The following is a 20,209-nucleotide window of genomic DNA, read 5'->3' as shown; positions in this document are numbered from 1 at the left end:
AACCAATGTTGGTCAAGAAATGTACAAATGAAACAGACCACTGTGTGTAAACACCTGCAGGAGGATAAGGAAGCTTTTCCTGTGTTGCATAAATTGTATGTAACAGCCCTGGTAATTGGTGTGTCTTCAGCATCATGTGAGTTCCTTCCCCACACTGTCATGAGTCTTAACCCCCTATCGTCGCAATATGTTACATGAAAGAAAAAGGAATTTGGTGATCTTGGCCATTGAGAAATCAATAACATATACCTTAGACATGGATGAATTTGGTAGAATTTTTGCCAAGGGAAACAGGAGACTGATATGGATAGATCGATAGATCGATAGATCGATAGATAGATAGATAGATAGATAGACTCACCAAACACTTTATTAGAAACACTATACTAATACTGGGTAGGACCTCCCTTTGCTCTCAAAACAGCCTCAATTCTTCGTGGCATCGATTCCACAAGATGTTGGAAACATTCCTTTGAGATTCTGGTCCATGATGACATGATTGCATCACGCAATTCCTGCAGATTTTTCAGGTGCACTTTCAAGCCGTTCTACCACATCCCAAAGGTGTTCTATTGGATTCAGATCCGGTGACTGGGAAGGCCACTGAAAAACACTGAACTCATTGTCATGTTCATGAAACCAGTTTGAGACGACTTTTGCTTTGTGACATGGTGAATTACCATGTTGGAAGTAGCCATTAGAAGATGGGTAAATTGTGGCCATGAAGGGATGCACATGGTCAGCAACAATACTCAAATAGGCTGTGGCATTCAAGCGATAATTGATTGGTATTTAGGGGCCCAAAGTGTGTCAAGAAAACATTCCCTACACATTCCCCATAGATAGATAGATGGATAGATAAAAAAGAAATAAAGAAATGTATATATGTCTGATATACTGTACATATACCTTCGGGCTACTTGTCTGCTTCTCTAGCCTCTGGGCGACCTACTGCCCAAGATGCCCTCCTATTATTTCTACCAGCCCACCCTAATATAGCAGGCTAAAACCGGCCCTGGATGGCGCACAGATTGTCGCCAGATCCAGCTTTGGGTCAAGCCTGAGTCTGGCCCGTTGTCTGTTTGGACTCTGATATGGATCCGTTTCACGGGTTCGGCCCGAGCTTCAGAGCGGGTCTGGCCCAGGTTGCTATGTGGGACGCAGCTGAAATGTTTGAGCAAATCGGACAGATTTTATTCCCATCATGCAACAGGTATTGAAAGGCGTTGATCGGCGCTGGTCAGTAACTGGCTCTCAAACACTATCATTAGAATGTGGTTACAGTCTCGAACGCACCATAACCCTCCAGTCCAGTAGGTGACGGTAATTCACTTTTGATGTTGACCACCCGCCATTAAAACCCCACTGAAGTCCAGGAAGAAGATGAACGACCATCTAGCCTAGTTTACAGAAGAGGTGCAGCAGCAGAGATTGAACGATACACCGAGTAGACACACTAGTATGCTGCCTAGACAAAGACCAAAGGTATTTTACAAGCACGGTTCTATTGACATATTCATAATGGCAAGGTATAGTTTGTTACTCCATAATGTACCCCCACGCATGGGCAACTACTGATGATTAGCCATCTAGCAGTTAGCTAGCTAGCAAACAAACAAACAAACAAACATGGCTGTGGCTAATGTATGTAGTTAGCACTCAGCTAAGTTAGCTAGCTATCCGTTTACATTCCACAGCTCACACAGCTGCCAGCTGTTGAAATCAGATAGCTAATGAGTAATGGTTGGTATAGCAATAGCATCTAAACTAATGTTAGCTATAATTGTACACAAATAACACTTATCAGCTAGCAAAGCTAGCGGACGGACTAATTAGCTAGCTAAATGTCACGTCATTGTTGCCTAACTAGCAAATAAGGTAGCTAGCTAACTAACTTTTTGAATCTTCCTTCCTGACTTAGGAACACATACTTTTGTCGCTAGCTAGCTAATTGGCTTGTTAACTGTGATCATTTTTAAATGTGTCAACCACACATTCTGCTGCTAGCTGCTAAAAATAAAGCTTGATGTTGGCGTTATTATGAAAGTTGGACTAATTCTCCCTCAGTTAGCTAGCTATCTGGCTGTCAGCTAGGTATGTTTGCAAACACTACCTCCCCACAACTAGGTACATTAGCAACCTCGCTAGTTTGTTACCTTAAGTGGAAATCGCCAGCTAGCTAAATCAGCGGAGAGAGGCGCTATTTCAAAGTGCTTACCTAGTTAATGCTATATGGATTATTGTCAATGACAAGCTACTTCCGTGTTGCTTGCTCAGTGCAACCTTGCCAAAGTCGCCTCGACTGACTATTGTACGTCTGGCGTACATGCAGAGACGACTTTCGATAAGTGCAACCTTAAATTAACTGAGTCAGTCAATTGCTTCCCTGGCCTATAGTGTTCACTTTATCACTGAGTCTGTCAGTGTGGCGGACGTCAAGTTGCTGTAGACAGTCCTTGCACTTCGAGTTGTTCACACAAGTCTCGGTCCTTCATTGCCAACACACTTGACCGCCGTCTCCTAAATACCGGATGGAAACCACGCCGCCGACAAACTAGCAATTCGATGGCATGGGTGAGGGTATGTGAACCTGAGGAGTCAGTTTACCATCTCAACTCGGTTACACTCACCTCTCTAACCTCATGACACCACAGCTACCTCAGTCGTTGAGCAGAGTGCAACTGTGTATCCCAGTCACAGCACCACTTTGACAGAGTTGCTGCAAACAGTACTGCCACTTAGAGTTGCTTACACAAGTCTCGAACCTGCAACCTCTGAATTGCCAACACCGTCTCCAAAATACCTAATGGAAACCAGCTACGCAACCAAAAAGCTAGCAATTTCATGGTGTGGATAGTGTATTTTAATATGAGTGACTTCATGATGTCAACTCGGTTACATCACCCATTCTTTAGCACCACCAGACAATCTCTTCCTCTACAGAATACCATTGGGCTGTACATAGATTTCCCAGAGCCAACTACAAAATCTAGAATAGTATTTTAATTGTCCATAATTTGGCTTCTGCTATGCCCTCAAACTATGAATGACCTCTCATTTCCACCATCTAGGTTTAGTTGAAGTACATCATGGAAGAGTCAGGCAGGCCACGTTACCCCAAGCAAGGAGGCCGGGAGAGGGCCGCAGGAGCGGATGAGGCAGAGGGTTGGAGGAGCCAGGACATGGGTAGAGGATACAGCTCCAAACCGGAGACGGGCCCCCAGGGTAAAAGGACCCATGGGGGGCCCTACCGAGCCAGCCCCAAGAAGGGAGGGATGGGCCCCCTGAGTAGCTCCCCCGGGGGGTTCAAGGGTGGACACAGCCCCTCTCAGAGGGAGGGATTCCGGAGGTTCCCTGGCACTGAGACCCAGGCCGGTGGGCGGGAAGAGAACTGGAGAGAGCGCCCCCCGCAGCACTGGAGGAGGAGCTCCCAAGGAGAGGACCAAGGGGAGGAAAGGGAACAGGGGAGGAGAGAGACTGCCGACACTTACAACTCAGGTGAGGGTCTAGCAGCCAAGAGTTTTTGGAGTCACTTTTTCTCCACTCCAAAATTACAAACTTGCCCAAAATGAGTGAGTGCTTAAAACTATTTGCCTGGGCTAGTGTGCATTGGGAGAAGATTGCCACTATCTATAAGACATCAGCTATCGTTTTTGCAGTTTCAGACATACATTAGTGGAATTGGGTCAGTGGGTGTCTTCTTTTTCTTCTAAAAATGGGAGTCGTTGTTGAGAAATAATGGATGTGAGGCATTGTTCGATTTGATTCACAAATTGACCTGAGGTTTTACCATATCAAGTGTACAGTAAACTTGTTGGCCCCCACGAATGATGTAGCCCCTCCATAAAAGGAGAGTGATGGAGAACTCATCATTATTTGATTCACTATTAACATTATCATCATTATCTTGCTTCTTACAGCTTTGCGTTGATTTCTCAAAGTACTATTCCCAAATGTTTAGGCTATAGGCCTATATGACGTTTTTAATGATGAATCGACGTCACCTCGAAACTCCTCAACAGTCTTCATTGGCATCTTTCACCATAGTTTAGTCAAAATTGGGCCAAACAGTGTAATTTTGAAAATGTTGCATCTGTATGGCAAGACCAACATTCATCAAAATTGTCCTAGTGGTTTTGGAGAAAAAGCATGTGACATACGAATGCACAGAGACCGAATCCTTTTTTTCATTTCATCGGAAGGGGACAATTTGGATGTTCACCCTCACAGATCTGTCCAAGAGTCCACTGATCATCATACCATCAACATCACTGCAACATGTCAATGCATACACAGTTAAAGTCTGGCTAACGTAGCCATTCAACCCAGTCTTCTGTCTTGACTCAGGAGGAAGGCGGAGAAACCGGGATCGGAGGCGTGGTCTGGGGGAGGATGACCGGGGTCAGGTGATCGATGAGTCAGCACTCTCAGCCAAAGAGCTGCTGGGTCTGCGACAGGTAGAGGAGCGGATTGGCCGAGATGAGATCTTCCGCCTGAAGAAGGTGCGTAAACTCCCAATGCACCTGTGTGGAAGGGCCTGAAATGGGAATGTGGCCATAGTCATTCAGCAAATACATGTTAACCCAATACATATGGGGTTGAGTCATGGTGGGTGATGTCTTTACAGCTACAGATGTTTTGCGTCATGTTATATTGAAACAAAATGACAATCTAGAGACTCTTTTTGGAATTTAAATCCATTTCCAAATGCAGTATCTGTTCTCTGTTGTCATGCTGGCTGGTAACTTTGTTCTGCACTTACTGGCTGATATTCCTGAATCTCTGGCTGACGTCTCTGCTCTCTCCTCTCTCTGATTGGCTCAGAGGTCTCGCAGCAGCCCCAGTGCCCTGTACACCTGCTCCCTGTGTGACGTGCTGCTGGACTCGGTCTCCGCCGCCCACAGACACGTCAAAGACAAGTGGCACAAGAGGAGGGCCAGGGTGAGAAACGTTCCGTTCAGCTGTCCTCATCACTATACACTATACTATTGCTATGATGGTACACTTTTGTTTTAGGTTACATCACAACGCTTACATTTGGAGCCCTGCAGCCAGTGTCTCGTACAGTGGCTCTGTAAAAGTGGCTGCTAGAAATGACTGGAGTGATGTGAAGGAGAAATATGTTTAAGTGATTTGAGTCCTCTGTTTTGTCAATCAGAGGTCTCTGGGTTGGAAACATGCTTTCTTTGTCACAGACATGGTTTTGACTGTATTCTGTCTCCCTGTTTGATATTGGTTGTGTGTGCGTGTTTGTATATTGCATATTGTGTTGGCATGTTGGTATATGTGTTGCGTGACCGTGTGCCCATATGCTTTCCAGGAGAGGCGAGAGGAGGCAATGCTGACAGACATCCTCCCCCCCGGGCCGGAGCAGATTATTGCCGTGGGCCGGGCCTTGGAGGGCGTTGTCAGGGAGCTGGGCCTCAGCCACCAGGAAGTGGAGAGGAGACAGCAGGTGGTGACCAGCATGCAGGAGGTCCTTGAATCCGTCCTGCCTGGTAAGAGACCAGCCTGAGAGAACAGACATTTTTTAAGGTTATTTTTTTCAGTTTCTATTGGACAGTAGAGAAAGACAGGCCGAATTCAAACCCATGTCGACAGGGGCATGTGTGTGCACTGTAGGCCGTGGTGCTGGACCACCCCAGGCCACTGCTTGTGGAAGATATGGCAACGTTACAGAACGTTCTGGTCAAAGTCTCTTCAAGATAACATATTTCTGTTGTATAGAATAAGGGGAACTCATAAACTGTAAAAAACAAAACATATTTCTTTCTGGCAGAAAATTTGTGCAACACTAATTGTTGCTCCCCATTGAACACCAGCACGAGTGGTGTAGTTTACTTTGTGCTCAGGGAGCCTTGTTTGAATCTGCTTCTTTCAATCCAGCCCCTAGCCCGTAGATGCTTCTCTAAGATCTGAAAGGATCTGAGGCTAGAAGCATAATAGTGAACTCTTATCATGTCAACCCATTGAGCTGATTGGATTGTAGTTCAAAAGGTTTGTTGCGGGAGGATTGGGTGATGTTTAGGTGAAATATTTAAATTCCAGTCCTAGTGATAAGTATTTTTCCAGTGCTCTTTATTGTCGTCTCCCTCTCTCCCCAGAGGTTAAGCTCAGGCTTTATGGATCTTCTTGCACCAGGTTTGGGTTCAAAGACTCAGATGTCAATATTGACATTCAGTTTCCTCCTCACGTAAGTAGCCTTTGAGATCTGAGTGTGTTGTGTGTGTGTGAGCTCTCTCTCCCCCCAACATTTCTTCTTCTTGCTAAACTAGTAGTGGACAGTTTTTAGAAATGTTTCTCAATGACTGTTTCAAAGTCATTAAATCAAAGTTAATACTTTATATTATTCAGTGTTGTGTTATCGCTGTAATAATGCTGTTCTCATCATGTTGTATTTATGTTGTATGATGGTTTTGAAATGGACTGTATTTACAGATGCATCAGCCAGAAGTTTTGTTGCTGGTTCAGGAAAGCCTGTCTGTGAGCCGTGAGTAGGACTGCCTCTTATTTACAAGACCCCTGAAATCAATGAGAAGAACATCATTTTACAATAGTAGCATGTGGTGTTGGTGCAATATACATTTTTCAGTCAAAAGCATTGTTATGTTATAGCCAGGTTAGCATTCCATTATGTCTTCAGGTCTTGTTCATTCTGATTGATTTCATGTGTTTTCAGCTCTCTTTGTCGACCTTGATGCTGACTTCCATGCCAGGGTGCCTGTTGTCATCTGTAAAGAGAAGGAGAGGTGAGTCTCAGGTCCAATTCCAAATAATCTGACTTGAAGTGTGGATCCAGGATTAAATCAGTGGTCTAGCACCACGGCCTACAATGCACACATATGCCCATGTCGGCATGGGTTCGAATCCGGCCCATGCCCTCCTGACATACCCTATCCTCCTTACTTCCTGTCTTTCTCTACTGTGTCTGTCCAATAAAAACTGAAAAAGAAAGATTCCCCACTCCAAAAAAATAACCCTTAAAAATAAATGTGTTGCTCCAACAGTGGTGTGGTCTGCAAGGTGAGTGCCGGAAATGACAACGCCTGCCTGACCACCACCTACCTGTCTGAGCTGGCCAATCAGGAGCCCCTCCTGCTCCCTCTGGTCCTGGGCTTCCGACACTGGGCCAGGGTGAGTTCAATAGGCCTCCAGCACTGTCAATCACCTCAGTCACCTCGCAACTAGCAGCTATTCATACTACCCAGAAGTGATTCCACTTGATTATTGACGCCAAAGCTCATGGGACATTGTGGGCTGTAGCAAACACCAGTCAATGAAAAGAAAGTGATTAGTGAGTGGGGCACCAGAGCTAGGTGGGGGGGGCATGTCTCCCCTAAGCAAGGGTATGGGAAACACTGCTGCATTTGATCTCAGCTAAAGCAATGGATTTAGAGGGTGGTCACATTCCTGCCCGTCCCCCCAAAAAAAAAAAAAAAGTGATGGGCTAGCCATTGCACCGTTACGTCTTGTGTAAAGACCATGGTGTGTTGTGTGGTCGGTGACGGTGTGTTTTGCTCTGTTTCAGATCTGTCACATGGACCAAGCAGAGGAGGGCGGCCTGCCCTCGTACGTCCTGGCCCTCATGGTTATCTACTTCCTGCAGCAGCGCAAGGAGCCCATCCTCCCTGCCTACTTGGGCCCTGAGGTAAGTTAACTCTTACCCACCTACCTGGGCCCTAAGTTAAGAGAGGATATGTGTGTGTGTGTGTGTGTGTGTGTGTGCATAAAGAACTAATAGGCACGACTGAGAAACTATCAGCATCATCATTGCTGATTTATGTTTTAAACCTTTACGATATGCTGCTGGTGAAATAGCGAGTGCTGTCTCGTAGGCTACTGACTCAGGGTTCCCACAAATCCTGGAAAGCGTGCAACAATAAAGACTTCCAGGCCTGGAACACACATTGACAATTTGTACACCAAAAAAATGTCCTGGAAAACCACGGAGGGTCATGGAAAAATAATCACATAAGATTAAAAAATAATAATATAGTGTTTTTCTCTGCCAAATAACATGATGGAATAAGGCAGCTGCATCAATTGCAAATGTGTTTTGGTGTGCCTCACACACCGAGCCGCAGTGATTTACCACAACTAGTGAAGTTTACCAGCATTCAGCGGGTATACCTACTGGTAAATAGAGAGGGCAGCATCAAGGATTGGAGAGAATTATAAAAGTAATTCAGACTGTTTAGTCCAACAGTTTAGTCTGTCATAAGTGTCGGTGTGTTGTGGTTAAACTAAGCCTACATTAACCCTAATTGCATAAAAGTTGGTGATTATAGGCCTACACATACCTGTTTCTATCGGTTCTGTTATGTAGCCCATTAGGCCTACTTATTTTATTGTATTTCCTTGCGGGGAATAGGCTATGTAGACTTCACTGAAGCAATTTATGGGTATGGCTCTGTGTAGCCAAAGCAAAATCCTTTTTTATAAATAAAATATTTGAATGAAAAACAACATTACCATTTATTATTTGTGCAACAGTGCCTATATGCTTACTCTGAGGCACTTGCTCAATGTGAAAACTATGTAGAATTGCATGAATTGTATTACATTTTCCTGGGAGAGGAATCCCAGAGCCTCCGCCCAATTTATTGTCAGGAATCTTTGGGCCAATGATAATGCCATACCCTAGTTTTAGCAGAAACAATGCCACTGTAGTACTTCTTCCTTGACTTCATTGGCTTGAACACAAGCCAATTAGTAAATCTTGCTTATGGACATTAAAGTAGTAAAGAAAAGGGAGATGTCAATATTACTGTTTGAAAATTTGCACCACTGGCTCATGCTGAGGCTGTGTGGCAGCCAGCCAATGAAGGTAATGGTGTGTTTTGCCACTCCATAATTAATGTCTCCCTATTATTTATCATAAAATGTCATTGCAGCTGTCCTGGAAAAAGAGAGGGAACCCTGTCACTGCTTGCCAGTTGTACATGGAATGCAGATATTCACACGACAAGTGTTTTTTTCTCTCTCTCTCTCTCTCTCCCTCCAGATCGAGTTTTCTGTCAATAAGCTGTCAGACTTCAATCTGACCTATGTGGAGAATGGATATGTGCATTGGGGTTACTATCCCGCTTCCAAAGAAGCTTCTCCCCCAGCCGAGGGCTCCTACAAGAAGGGCAAGGTAACCCCGTCCACTCAGACCATTGATCCAGGTACAGGCCTCTGATATGGTGAGATGGTACGGTTGATGACCCTTGATTAAATGTGATAACATGTTTGTGTGCGTTTACCCAGGCACCTCTGGTGTTCCAGACGTCTCACTGCTCTGCAGAGCCAGGGCTGCTGTGGGTGGAAATGCTGCGTTTCTATTCGCTAGAGTTCAACATGGCCGACAGCGTCATCAGTGTCCGCACCAGTGTGGTCCTGTCACGTGAGGCCAAGGACTGGCCTAAGAAACGCATCGCCGTGGAGGGTCAGCCTTTCTCTGTAGCATTAACACTTCAAACTATAAACTGCTGACTAGATCAACACACCAGCATTAGCATTGTTAGCAGGCATTCTTATGATGTTAAAAAAAACCAATGATAGTGGTTGAGTGACATATTTTGTAAAGGTAAACACATACACGGCTGGAGTTGGTTAACACAGAGGGGGACAGGACAATGTAGTAGTGTTATGTAGTAGTAGTAGTGAGCTCCATCAGGGTTCATATCCAAACTTACAATTTAATTATTTTCAGTCTAGCTTTTAAATTGTTGGCAATTTAGCTTGTTTAACGTGAGAACTGTCTGTGTTTTGTGTTTAGACCCGTTCGCTGTGAAGAGAAACGTGGCTCGGACACTGAACAGCCAGCAGATGTTTGAGTACATTCTCCACTGCCTCAAGACCACATACAAGTACTTCGCCCTGCCACTCGACATGCACACAGCCAATCACAAGCTAGGAGGGCAGCAAGGGTCCAACCACAAGCCAGAGAGACAGCAAGGGTCCGATCTGGTTGCAGAATCAAAGGCTCCGAGTGACAAGAATTGCCTACAATTAGGGATGGGCAGTCTAAGCCTGGAGTCTCAGGCAGCCAATGGGCAGAGAGGAGGGGCGGACTCTCAGCAGGACTCGGACTGTATCGTGGAGCAGGAGGAAGAGATTGAGGAGCAGGGGGAGGAGAGTGACTCAGACGCAGGAAGAGAGAAGGAAAAAGAGGACTTGGGCAAGAATAGCCTGTCAGAAGATGAGGAAGAGGAAGATGAGGAGGATGGGGTGGAGGATGAGGATGAATACCACAGACAGCACCTGGATAGCGTCACCACAGAGGACGAGGAGCTGTTTCCCCTGGATGAGGTCTCAGGGGAAGAGCTTCTGTCAGACGAGGAGGGGCCAGACCTGGACACGCCCGGGTCTATGGATGACGAGGCCGACTCTGTCCCACTCACTCTGTCCCAACCATCTGTGCAGGACGCAGCAGGAAACCAAGCACCTGAAAACAAGACCGAGGGCCACAATGGTCTCCGCTACCAATTCAGCAGACTAGTGTTTACTCGTGGCAAGGTAAATATGACCACATACTATAGTCACACAAAGACTTTCTAACACACACGCCTTCAGATATCCAAACTCGTATTCCCTCACACTTATGCCTCTTGAACAAGGACAGGTGGGTCATTCCATAAATTTGGGGGCCAATGACAGTTTTGTGGAGGTAAGACTTGTGAGGGAAGACTTGTGAGGGGTTTCCTCTATAAAAAGTGGTTCACTCTTCAATAATATTGTTATATGATACTAGTCCCCAGTTCGCATCAGTAAATATCAACACATACAAACCTGCACACACTCCCATGCTTACTCTTGGCTTCTCCCTCAGTCCCACACAGTGGTGTGCAGCCTGTGTAAGCGTGACGGCCATCTGAAGAGAGACTGCCCTGAGGACTTCAAGAAGGTGGAGCTGGACACCCTCCCACCTATGACACCAAAGTTCCTCACAACCCTCAATGAAGTCTGCCAGCAGTGCTACAGTAAGAAAGAGAGTGTGTGTGTGTGTGTGTGTGTGGGGGGGGGGGGGGACCAATTCTGATGATGTATTAAAGCAACCACTTTTCTTATAGCTTATCAATGTAAGCTTTTTTTAAAATCATTTTTATTAAAAGATGTAACCATGTAACCTTTTTTAATCAAATCTTTTTAAATGAATTTTACGGTTGATTTGATTGATTTGTGTCCAATGCCGAATTATGGGGGGGCAAAGTTCACAGATAACTGATATATACACTCAATAAACACTTTATTAGGAACACCTGTACACCTTTTCATGGTAGAGGTGGTGTAATGGTTTATTCCAGCCCCCCCTCTCCCCAAGATCAACTTTATCAAAGTGTTCAATTCTGTTCTCTTTACAAGAGTAAACAAACCTGTCATGCAGTCCATGCTGATACGTTGATTGGAACTTCACACCCAAGCTGCTTGTGACAAAAGTTAGCTAGAATGTCTGACTCTGACATTCATGCATACAAGCTGGCCGTGTTAACTGGTGAAAGAAATGATTGGTAAATAATATCTTACTGTGTGACTCCTTATGCTGAATAACTCTTGTTCTTGTTCAGTCAACATCCTTTTTGTTAGCAACTGTGCTAATTGAGTCCAAAGGGCTAACGCTACTTTGCTAGATTCAGCCAAGGCGCTCGGATAACAGCAAACACCAATAAAGTTTATTATATTCATTCATAAACAATAACCTGCAATCGTAAAACAGGAAGACGCTAAATCAAACAAAGCAAGATCCTATTTGACGTAAACTGTATCTGTGTCTCTGTAGAGGACTTTGCCCCTGATGATCTGGAGGTGGGGGTGAGAGAACACATCCTCCACGATCTGGAGGCCTTCGTCAGACGACAGTTCTCTGGTAACCACGGCTGCCGTGATCCACCACACTTTCACAAGCAGAGTTTTGTTTTTCTTCTACATTTTCAATTGGTTGTGTTTGGTTGACAGGTGCCATGCTCCGGCTGTTTGGATCTTCTAAAAACGGTTATGGATTCAAACAGAGCGACATGGACATCTGCATGGTGCTGGAGGGGCAGGAGACCGCTGATGTAAACATCTATCCATTCATCTAGCCTGTCATAGCCTGTCAATCTATCCATTCATCTAGCCTGGTGGTCGCTACACACAGGGATTTAGGAATAACATAGAGACAGAGAGAGCCTATTCATCATTGGATGGGCTATAGGATGTAAAGCTTCTTTGTGACCATGTTGAAAAGCCTACAAACTAAATTGCATTGAATCAAATTAATTCAATCCAATAATGTAAAGGTGTGTGTGCTGTTGGTGACTCTTGAAGTCACTTGTATGTGACAGATACTGGCAGACACCTTTGTCTCACATGATATACTGTGTTCCCAGGGGTTAGACTGCATCAGCATCATAGAGAGTCTGGCCAGACTGCTGAGGAAACACCCAGGTACAGAGACAACAAGGTGTCATTCAGATTCACAACAGCTTCATTGTCCCACGCTTTGGCCGTTGGTTTTGACTGTCTAAGGCGTAACCTCTGACCTGTCTGTCTGTGCTATTTTTGCCTGCAGGCCTGAGGAACATCCTCCCCATCACCACAGCCAAAGTGCCCATCGTCAAGTTCTACCACGTCCGCACCGGCCTGGAGGGAGACATCAGCCTTTACAACACACTGGTGGGGGGGGGTTGGGGGGGACTCAATCATTTTTTTTTCAATCTGTTTTTCTTTCTTATATTCTCTGCATAGTCTAAATTAAAAAAAAAAAAAAATAGTGATCCCCCTTGCTGGTTAGTCAATTAACTGATGATTAACTGAGTGTGCTATCCTAAATCATACATCGTGAACTTGCAAAGGTTCATTTTATGTTGTATCTTGGAAATCAATGATTTCATCAAACGTGGCCTAATGTTAAGGAGGATAGGGAGAGACTGTTTGATGGGACTCCGATACACTACGATGGCTCACATTTAGACAGAAGACTGGAAATGCTTTGTTAAATTGAGACTTGTCTCTTATTTCCATCAGGCCCTGCATAACACACGCCTGCTGGCTTTGTACGCTGCCATCGACCCGAGAGTGAAGACCCTCTGCTATGTCATGAAGGTGTTTGCCAAGGTGAACAAGTCACATACACACTGATCACTGATTGGACATGTTGGTCTGACTCCCTTCGTGCCCACAGTCAATCGAGAGGTTAGATTCTGGGTTCTGAGATTATCGGAAGGTTAGGTTAGGTTCCTTGCTAGCTAATGTGTGTGTGTGTGTGCTCCTTTCTGTCTCCTTTGTAGATGTGTGATATCGGCGACGCGTCGCGCGGCAGTCTCTCGTCCTACGCCTACACCCTCATGGTGCTGTTCTACCTCCAGCAGAGGAACCCTCCAGTCATCCCTGTGCTGCAGGAGGTAACTCACACACACACTACACCCAATCATCCCTGTGCTGCGGGAGGTAACTCTCTCTCTCTCACACACACACACACACACACACACACACACACTACACCCAGTCACACAACCAAACACCCACTTACTTAAACCCTTTAAGGGCCAGGTTTACTCAACTTTATTTAGACCACATAATTTTTTTCTGATGGAACATACACTTACTGAGCACTTTATTAGGAACACCTGTACACCTTCTCATGGTGGAGGTGGTGTAATGGTGTGGGGAATCTTTTTTTGGCACACTTTGGGCCCGTTAATACCAATCAATCATTGCTTGAATGCCACAGCCTATTTGAGTATTGTTGCTGACCATGTGCATCCCTTCATGGCCACAATTTACCCATCTTCTAATGGCTACTTCCAGCATGATAATGCACCAAGTCACAAAGCAAGTCATCTCAAACTGGTTTCATGAACATGACAATGAGTTCAGTATTCTTCAGTGGCCTTCCCAGTCACCAGATCTGAATCCAATAGAAGACCTTTGGGATGTGGTAGAACGGGAGATTAACTTGGAAGTGCACCTGAAAAATCTGCAGGAATTGCGTGATGCAGTCATATCATGGACCAGAATCTTGTTTCCAACATCTTGTGGAATCAATGGCACAAGGAATTGAGGCTGTTTTGAGAGCAAATGGAGGCCCTACCCTGTGCTCGGTGCACACTTTGTGGCCATGAAGGGATGCACATGGTCAGCAACAATACTCAAATGTGGCTGTGGCATTCAAGCGATGATTGATTGGTATTAACGGGCCCAAAGTGTGCCAAGAAAACATTCCCCACACCACCACCACCAGGAGAAGGTGTACAGGTGTTCCTAATAAAGTGTTTGGTGAGTGTATAATATACACACACAACTTGATTATGATTTATATGACTCCTAAATACCTCTCAGCTTATCATTGTTGGTTCCGTCGTTCAGTGTGTCCCCATGTCACATCCTTCCATTGAGAGACTGGTTTCCTGATGAAGGTTTGGTGTGTTTGTAGATCTATGATGGGGAGAAGAAGCCAGAGGTGCTGGTGGACGGCTGGAACGTTTACTTCTTTGATGATCTGGAAGCCCTGGTGAGTCATTGAGTTATTAGACTGAAGAGCTGTGATTCCATGGTAGGTGGGTTTGCATGCATGAGTGTGGTGGTCCATGTCTCTGTGTGTGTGTGGTGGTCTTGTCTTGTCCAGCCTGGACGCTGGCCACAGTACCAGAAGAACCCTGAGGCTGTGGGGGCGCTGTGGCTGGGCCTGCTGCAGTTCTACACAGAGGTGTTTGACTTCAGGGAGCATGTCATCTGCATCCGCCAGAGAGCCCCCCTCACCACCTTCAACAAGCAGTGGACCTCCAAGTACATCGTCATAGAGGGTCAGTCCAATAGCACCTCTGCAGGGCTTCAGGGGGTGGGGCCGTGAGGTGTAGGCCAATTAAATGATCCCTAAATGCTACTATATAAAAACACAGTCAGAAAGGTCCCACTGTGGTTCCGTGTTCACCTACTAGGGAGCTAGCTGTCCCATTTAACTCTATATGGTCCGTAAGGATTAAGAAATGTTTTTTGGGGGGACTTTCACACTTTCAGTAGTGAATCTTGGGGGTGGGGGAGGGGGTATGACTGAGTTGCATTGAGTCAATAGATATGTGAGTTTGCCTAAGCTGTAGCTCAGAGTACAGTGCCTGTCGTTGAGCACACTCTGCCCTTTGACAGCATGTGTAGATAAGTGGGTCTGAGTTGGTAGAGCATGGCACTAGCAACGGCTAAGTTCTGGGTTTGATTCCCGCTGGGACCATGTATGCACACAATGTTTGCATTCACCGTACTGTAAGTTATTTAGTATAGAAGCATCTGCTAAAATGGTTCTGTTTGTTTTGGGCTTTTGTTTAACATTGCATTGTTTTTTTTTCTCTCCTCATTTCTCCACAAAGATCCTTTTGACCTGAATCATAACCTGGGAGCTGGCCTGTCCAGGAGAAGTAAGTATCTTTCTCTTTCTCTCTCTCTTTCTCTCTCTCTCTCATATGCTAGCACAACTACCTCATCTCTCTTTCTCTTTCATCCACCCATCTCTCTCTCTTGCACAGTGACCAACTTCATTATGAAGGCATTCATCAATGGCAGAAGAGTGTTTGGCTCACCAGTCAAAGTCTACCCTCCAGAGTACACAAGTCAAATGGTGGGTATACACTCAGAATGTTTATACCTAACCTTGTGAGATTTGAATGCCTTTCTCAATCTCTAACCCACTCTTCGCCCAAAGGCCCTTTTTCACTAATGGTTAGGCCTCAATTGAAGATCAATTGGATAGCACTATTCCCAAACTCCAAGCACTATATAATGTTATAATGGGGTACCATCAATGCATTGTACCCAACTGGTTGACTGGTTGTTGCACAGCAGCAGTGCTGTTCTAACTCTACATCTGCAGGCACAGAGGTAGAGAAGAGAAAGTGGAGTAAGGGAGTCAATGATTTAATCTGCATGACTGAAACTCTATTTAGCCTTTCATAGAGGGTATTTCTAGGCTAGGGACTTAGTGCAGATAACCCATTTAATGCCCCCCTCCCAGGAGTATTTCTTTGACCCGGAAGTGCTTACAGAGGGAGAGCTGGCCCCCAATGACCGCTGCTGCAGGATATGTGGCAAGATTGGCCATTTCATGAAAGATTGCCCCATGCGGAAGAAGTAAGTACCTTAAAACATTCATGTGCCACAAATGCTAGTGTCTCGTAATAGCCGGTTTATTATAGTATTACAGATGATGGCCGACAAACACTGGTCTCTAAGAAACTCTCTAGTCTTTAATAAACCCTCTGGTCTGTAAGAATGTGTCATTTCACTCATAGTGCCTCCCTGCCACCCAGGGCTCTTTGAAGATGATTCAAAACATGATCCTTTTAAGGTTTAACTCCAACTGTGGTCTAAATCTGCATTTACATCATCCAAGAACAGACACCTGCTCCCACAATTACAAACAGGGAAACACGCCACTAACAGGCCTGGCAGAGCAAGAACTGAGCCACACAGAAGATCTGCTATCCCCTACATTACAAAACTTTTGAACGGAAACTCCTAATCCCTGTCTATAGTACTATATTGTCTATTTGTTTGTGGTTTTTATCCTTTTAATGTATTTATTCAGTACGCAATTCAGACCTCTGCCATGTGAATTTTAAATGTGAAATGTGGCTATTGCACTGCTACTGTGTGGATCCCAAGCCCGCCATTGATTGTATAGAAATAATTAAATATCCAATATTTATGTAGTGTAAGAAACTGTCATCCCAAACAGTGTAAATGCAAGCATCCAATATTTGCTAGTCTGTAATAATTGCGGGGGAAATTTCACAGACGTTCTTGGGCAGTTCCACAGTACATCATTGCGTGTGGTTGTGATGGTCATAAGTGTTTACATATTGCTGTTCCTGACTGCGTGAGTTCACGTGTGTGACATTCTGGTGTTTGTCATGATGTAGGTCCAAGCAGAGGCGTGACCAGGAGGACAGGGCAGAGGGCCGGCGGGACTGGGCAGAGTCTGACGGGGCTAGGGAGCGCGCCCCGCGCCAAGGGGACCGTTGGAGGAGGCCAGAGGAGAAACGCTGCTGCTACCTGTGTGGATCTCAAGCCCACATCAAGAAGGATTGCCCACAGTACAGAGGCCCCGCAGGTCACAAAAGGCTTTAATAACTTATATCCAGTGTTTGCCCTAGGATTTTTTTCTAGCAGTCCTGGTGGGGGGGGGTAGAAATGTAGATATGGCCACACCCCTTGATACAGTTACCACTCAGAGTGGAGGCGATGCCCTGCTATTTGGCTGGCCAAACACAGCTTTACATAACCTGCAACAGTCAGGTGTTTTTATATGTTGTCCCTCTAATGCTGTATGTCATGGAACATCCATTTACTGTATGTTATGGAGTGTAAATCTATGACCTGCAATGAATATGTTATGAGTCGAGGTCTCTGTTTTTTTCTTGTAGGAAGTGCCAAAGCAGAGAGCTCCTCATTCTCCTCCTCTCCCTCTTCAAGCCATTTTAGGAATTTGAGAGAGAAAGAACGACAAGTATGATGCCACAAAACAATCTCCTGCTCTTGTCCCAACACACATACAAACACAGATTCTCACCCCACATGCGTTTCTTATTTTATTTCCAGGGCTCACCTCAACAGGAAGAGAAAAAGAAAATTAAACAACAAAATGTGATTTTGAGTCCACAAGCAGGTGTGTATTAGCAATTTATGGGCCACTACCTGTGTGCATGGATTCTGAATTGTGTGTTTTGTCTGCAAATATGCAGGATTTTGTGTTCATATACAACGGCAAAATCTGTGTTCTAGGCAGTCTAGCCAGCAGGCACACAGGTCGGTCCGGTCAGAGGAGGAGCCCGGTGGACTGAAGAGGACCAGTGATGAAAGAAGCAGCTCCTGTCCAAACCTCCCGGTTCTACCTCCTGGTCTGAGCAGATCCCCTGTCCATCAGCCAGACATCAGAACCCACAACAGGACCGCACAGCTAGCTCAGACCCAGAACTCTGAACCCAGGACGCCCAGTGGCTGAGCCAATAGCCGAAGAAGGCCTTGTATCGTTTTAAACCGTCACTCCTTCCACGAGGAGCCCTTTTTAAAAGTCCCCTTTGTTTTAACAGAAAAGCCATGATGCATGCTCCTCATTTGTTTACCTGACCATCAGGGTTTTTCCTTTTATGATTATGTTTTTAAAAAGTGATTTGTTTGATTTGTCCTGTACACTGACGTCCTCCTACTCTCCCATATCCTCCAGCCTTGAAAGTAAGGTGTGTGTGTGTGTGTGTGTGTGTGTGTGTGTGTGTGGGCCACGCTTCAGTATGCTTCCCTGTGTGTGCTCTGGATATTTCAAGAGGCAGAACTTCTCCCCAAAAAACTTTGAGGGTTGAGTCTGTCCTCTGGGCTGTTTTTATTGAACTGCCCCTCCATGTCTAGCCAAAGATGGCGGAACTCCATTCCACTCCGTTCCTGCCCAGTGAAATCTAGAGTGTGTTTGTGCTATGCTGTCATGATCATGACTCTGTAGCTGTTTGCGTATTAGAGCAATGATGGGCAGCTCCTGTCCTAGAGGACTCCTAACCACAGATCTAGGATCAGGTTTCCCCCCTTCCCCAATGGTGCTTTAACAATTGGCAAGTAAAACATTATGTAAGCAGTTGCAACAAACTTCCTCCTAAAAAAGGCTTCCATTTGTGCAGGCTTTTGTTCCTGCTCAGCACTAACAATGTAGACCACTGAGTTTCAATGGGTGTGTTATTGCTCGGCTGTAACAAAAGCATGCAGATACTGCTGACCTCCAGGACTGAAGTTGCCAATCTCTAAGAGTAAGAGGCTTCCTTAGCGATGAGATATTGAGAGAGGGGGGGGGGGGGGGGCAGGAAACATAATTTTGTCTTTTTCGAGACATTTCGTGGCCGCAGTGGCTCTGATTGGTCGGATTGGTAGCTGTAATGTGAGGCTCTGTCCCCCTTTTGCTGCTAGTATTCTGTCTGAGAAACCTGCTTATCAAATAAACTTTCTTTTTAAAAAAAATAAAGTGTGTTTTTTTTATGCTTTTAATGTCCTGAATAGAGAGATGAGGTGCTTTCATCAACCCGTGTTCTGATGAGATTTCGTTGTTCATTTCCCCCTGTCGCCTATTTATCAAATTGAAAGCATGAATCAGTTCAATAACTTCAGAGAATTAAATTAGTCTATGGAAATGGATTACTGCCGATATTATTGTAAATACAGTACAACTCACAAATGTGTACCATGATCTGTAAACAAAATACATAAAGCACATGTAATTATTATTTATAATAAATGCTAAATTAGTGTAAATATGGCTAAAGACTTGTGAATAATTGCAAACAAATGTCACTGCTTTAATTTTTATTCACACTTTGTGACATCTTCCCAAGATCATGAATAAAAGCATTGCTTTGAATAGGTATCCAGTGATTTCAATACAGCACTTTAGTGTTAGCACTGTTAAATCTGCTTTTGCGGATGAAATTATATCTGTGGATTTGTTTTTATTTGCTTACAGAATTTTGGCACTACTATTCTGTGTGTTCATGGAGAAATTATTCACAAATGCATCTGTTGGCTCAGTCCATTCAGCTAAAACATTTCAGTTGTATTATCTCCATTCAACTTGAACATATTTGCTCAAACCGGTCACTGTGTCTGTTGTCATGTCATGGAAGGTGCAGCTAGTTCTAAAGTTCTCTGGTAGAATTCCCTGCTTTTATTTAGTCACAATCAGAATGTAGGTTTAGACATTTTCTGGTGTTTAGTTCGCCTGTTAAGATGAAAAGTTCACTGTGACTAATTTTATTGTCCTGAATAAAGCTTTGCTAAGTCAAACATTTGTCACTGATCATCATTTCAACTAGCCACTTTTCTAGCAATGCTGTTGAGCTAGCCACAGGAACTTCAAACAAAGGAAAGACAAACAAGCATATTTGTCTCGATGAATACCCTTTTTGATAACCCTTTAGTAGATAAACAGGGATATTTAGGTTGGAATAGAGCAGGTATAAGCAGCATCATCAGTTTACATCTTAACAGTCCCTCCTAAAGACCTCTTCACCCCCACTACCCCCCTGTACAAGTTCCTCTCCTGTTAATAAAATAATAATAATAATAATAAAATATAAAATCTTCTTCTAGCATTGTGACTGCCTATGGCCCCTGGTCTGAGCATTGATTACTTTATCTTCTGATGACTGATTCACTTACTTAAACAAATGTATTTGTTGTAAGTCGCTTTGGATAAAGGCGTCTGCTAAATACCATAAATGTA

At 44.6% G+C, this 20,209-nt stretch overlaps 1 protein-coding gene across 1 annotated transcript; it reads left to right on the top strand.

Annotated features, from left to right (window-relative positions):
- The first annotated feature begins 1,385 nt into the window (after window positions 1–1,385).
- On the top strand, window positions 1,386–19,740 carry tut7 (terminal uridylyl transferase 7). The gene is made up of 29 exons (XM_083674171.1): window positions 1,386–1,485; window positions 3,072–3,498; window positions 4,348–4,502; window positions 4,825–4,941; window positions 5,321–5,498; window positions 6,105–6,193; window positions 6,439–6,490; window positions 6,680–6,749; window positions 7,008–7,134; window positions 7,529–7,648; window positions 9,005–9,136; window positions 9,250–9,427; window positions 9,761–10,500; window positions 10,814–10,964; window positions 11,762–11,848; window positions 11,938–12,038; window positions 12,351–12,408; window positions 12,533–12,636; window positions 12,988–13,077; window positions 13,251–13,364; window positions 14,396–14,473; window positions 14,588–14,765; window positions 15,324–15,371; window positions 15,480–15,571; window positions 15,965–16,080; window positions 16,872–17,062; window positions 17,376–17,458; window positions 17,551–17,617; window positions 17,734–19,740. The coding sequence occupies exons 2-29, from the start codon at window positions 3,090–3,092 to the stop codon at window positions 17,790–17,792; spliced, it is 3,984 nt and encodes a 1,327-aa protein (XP_083530297.1). The 5' UTR covers window positions 1,386–1,485; window positions 3,072–3,089; the 3' UTR covers window positions 17,793–19,740.
- The last annotated feature ends 469 nt before the right edge of the window (window positions 19,741–20,209 follow it).

Source organism: Argentina silus (assembly GCF_951799395.1).
Source record: "Argentina silus genome assembly, chromosome: 7".
Classification (NCBI taxonomy): Eukaryota; Metazoa; Chordata; class Actinopteri; order Argentiniformes; family Argentinidae; genus Argentina; species Argentina silus.
The sequence above is the reverse complement of the archived record's forward strand: the minus strand, read 5'-3'. Positions and strand labels throughout refer to the sequence as shown.

Coding starts and splice junctions, on each gene's coding strand:
- tut7 (XM_083674171.1), top strand. CDS start 3,090: ATGGAAGAGTCAGGCAGGCCACGTTACCCCAAGCAAGGAGGCCGGGAG. Junction 7,135..7,528: donor GCTTCCGACACTGGGCCAGG/GTGAGTTCAATA, acceptor GCTCTGTTTCAG/ATCTGTCACATGGACCAAGC. Junction 15,572..15,964: donor CAGAGTACACAAGTCAAATG/GTGGGTATACAC, acceptor CCCCCCTCCCAG/GAGTATTTCTTTGACCCGGA.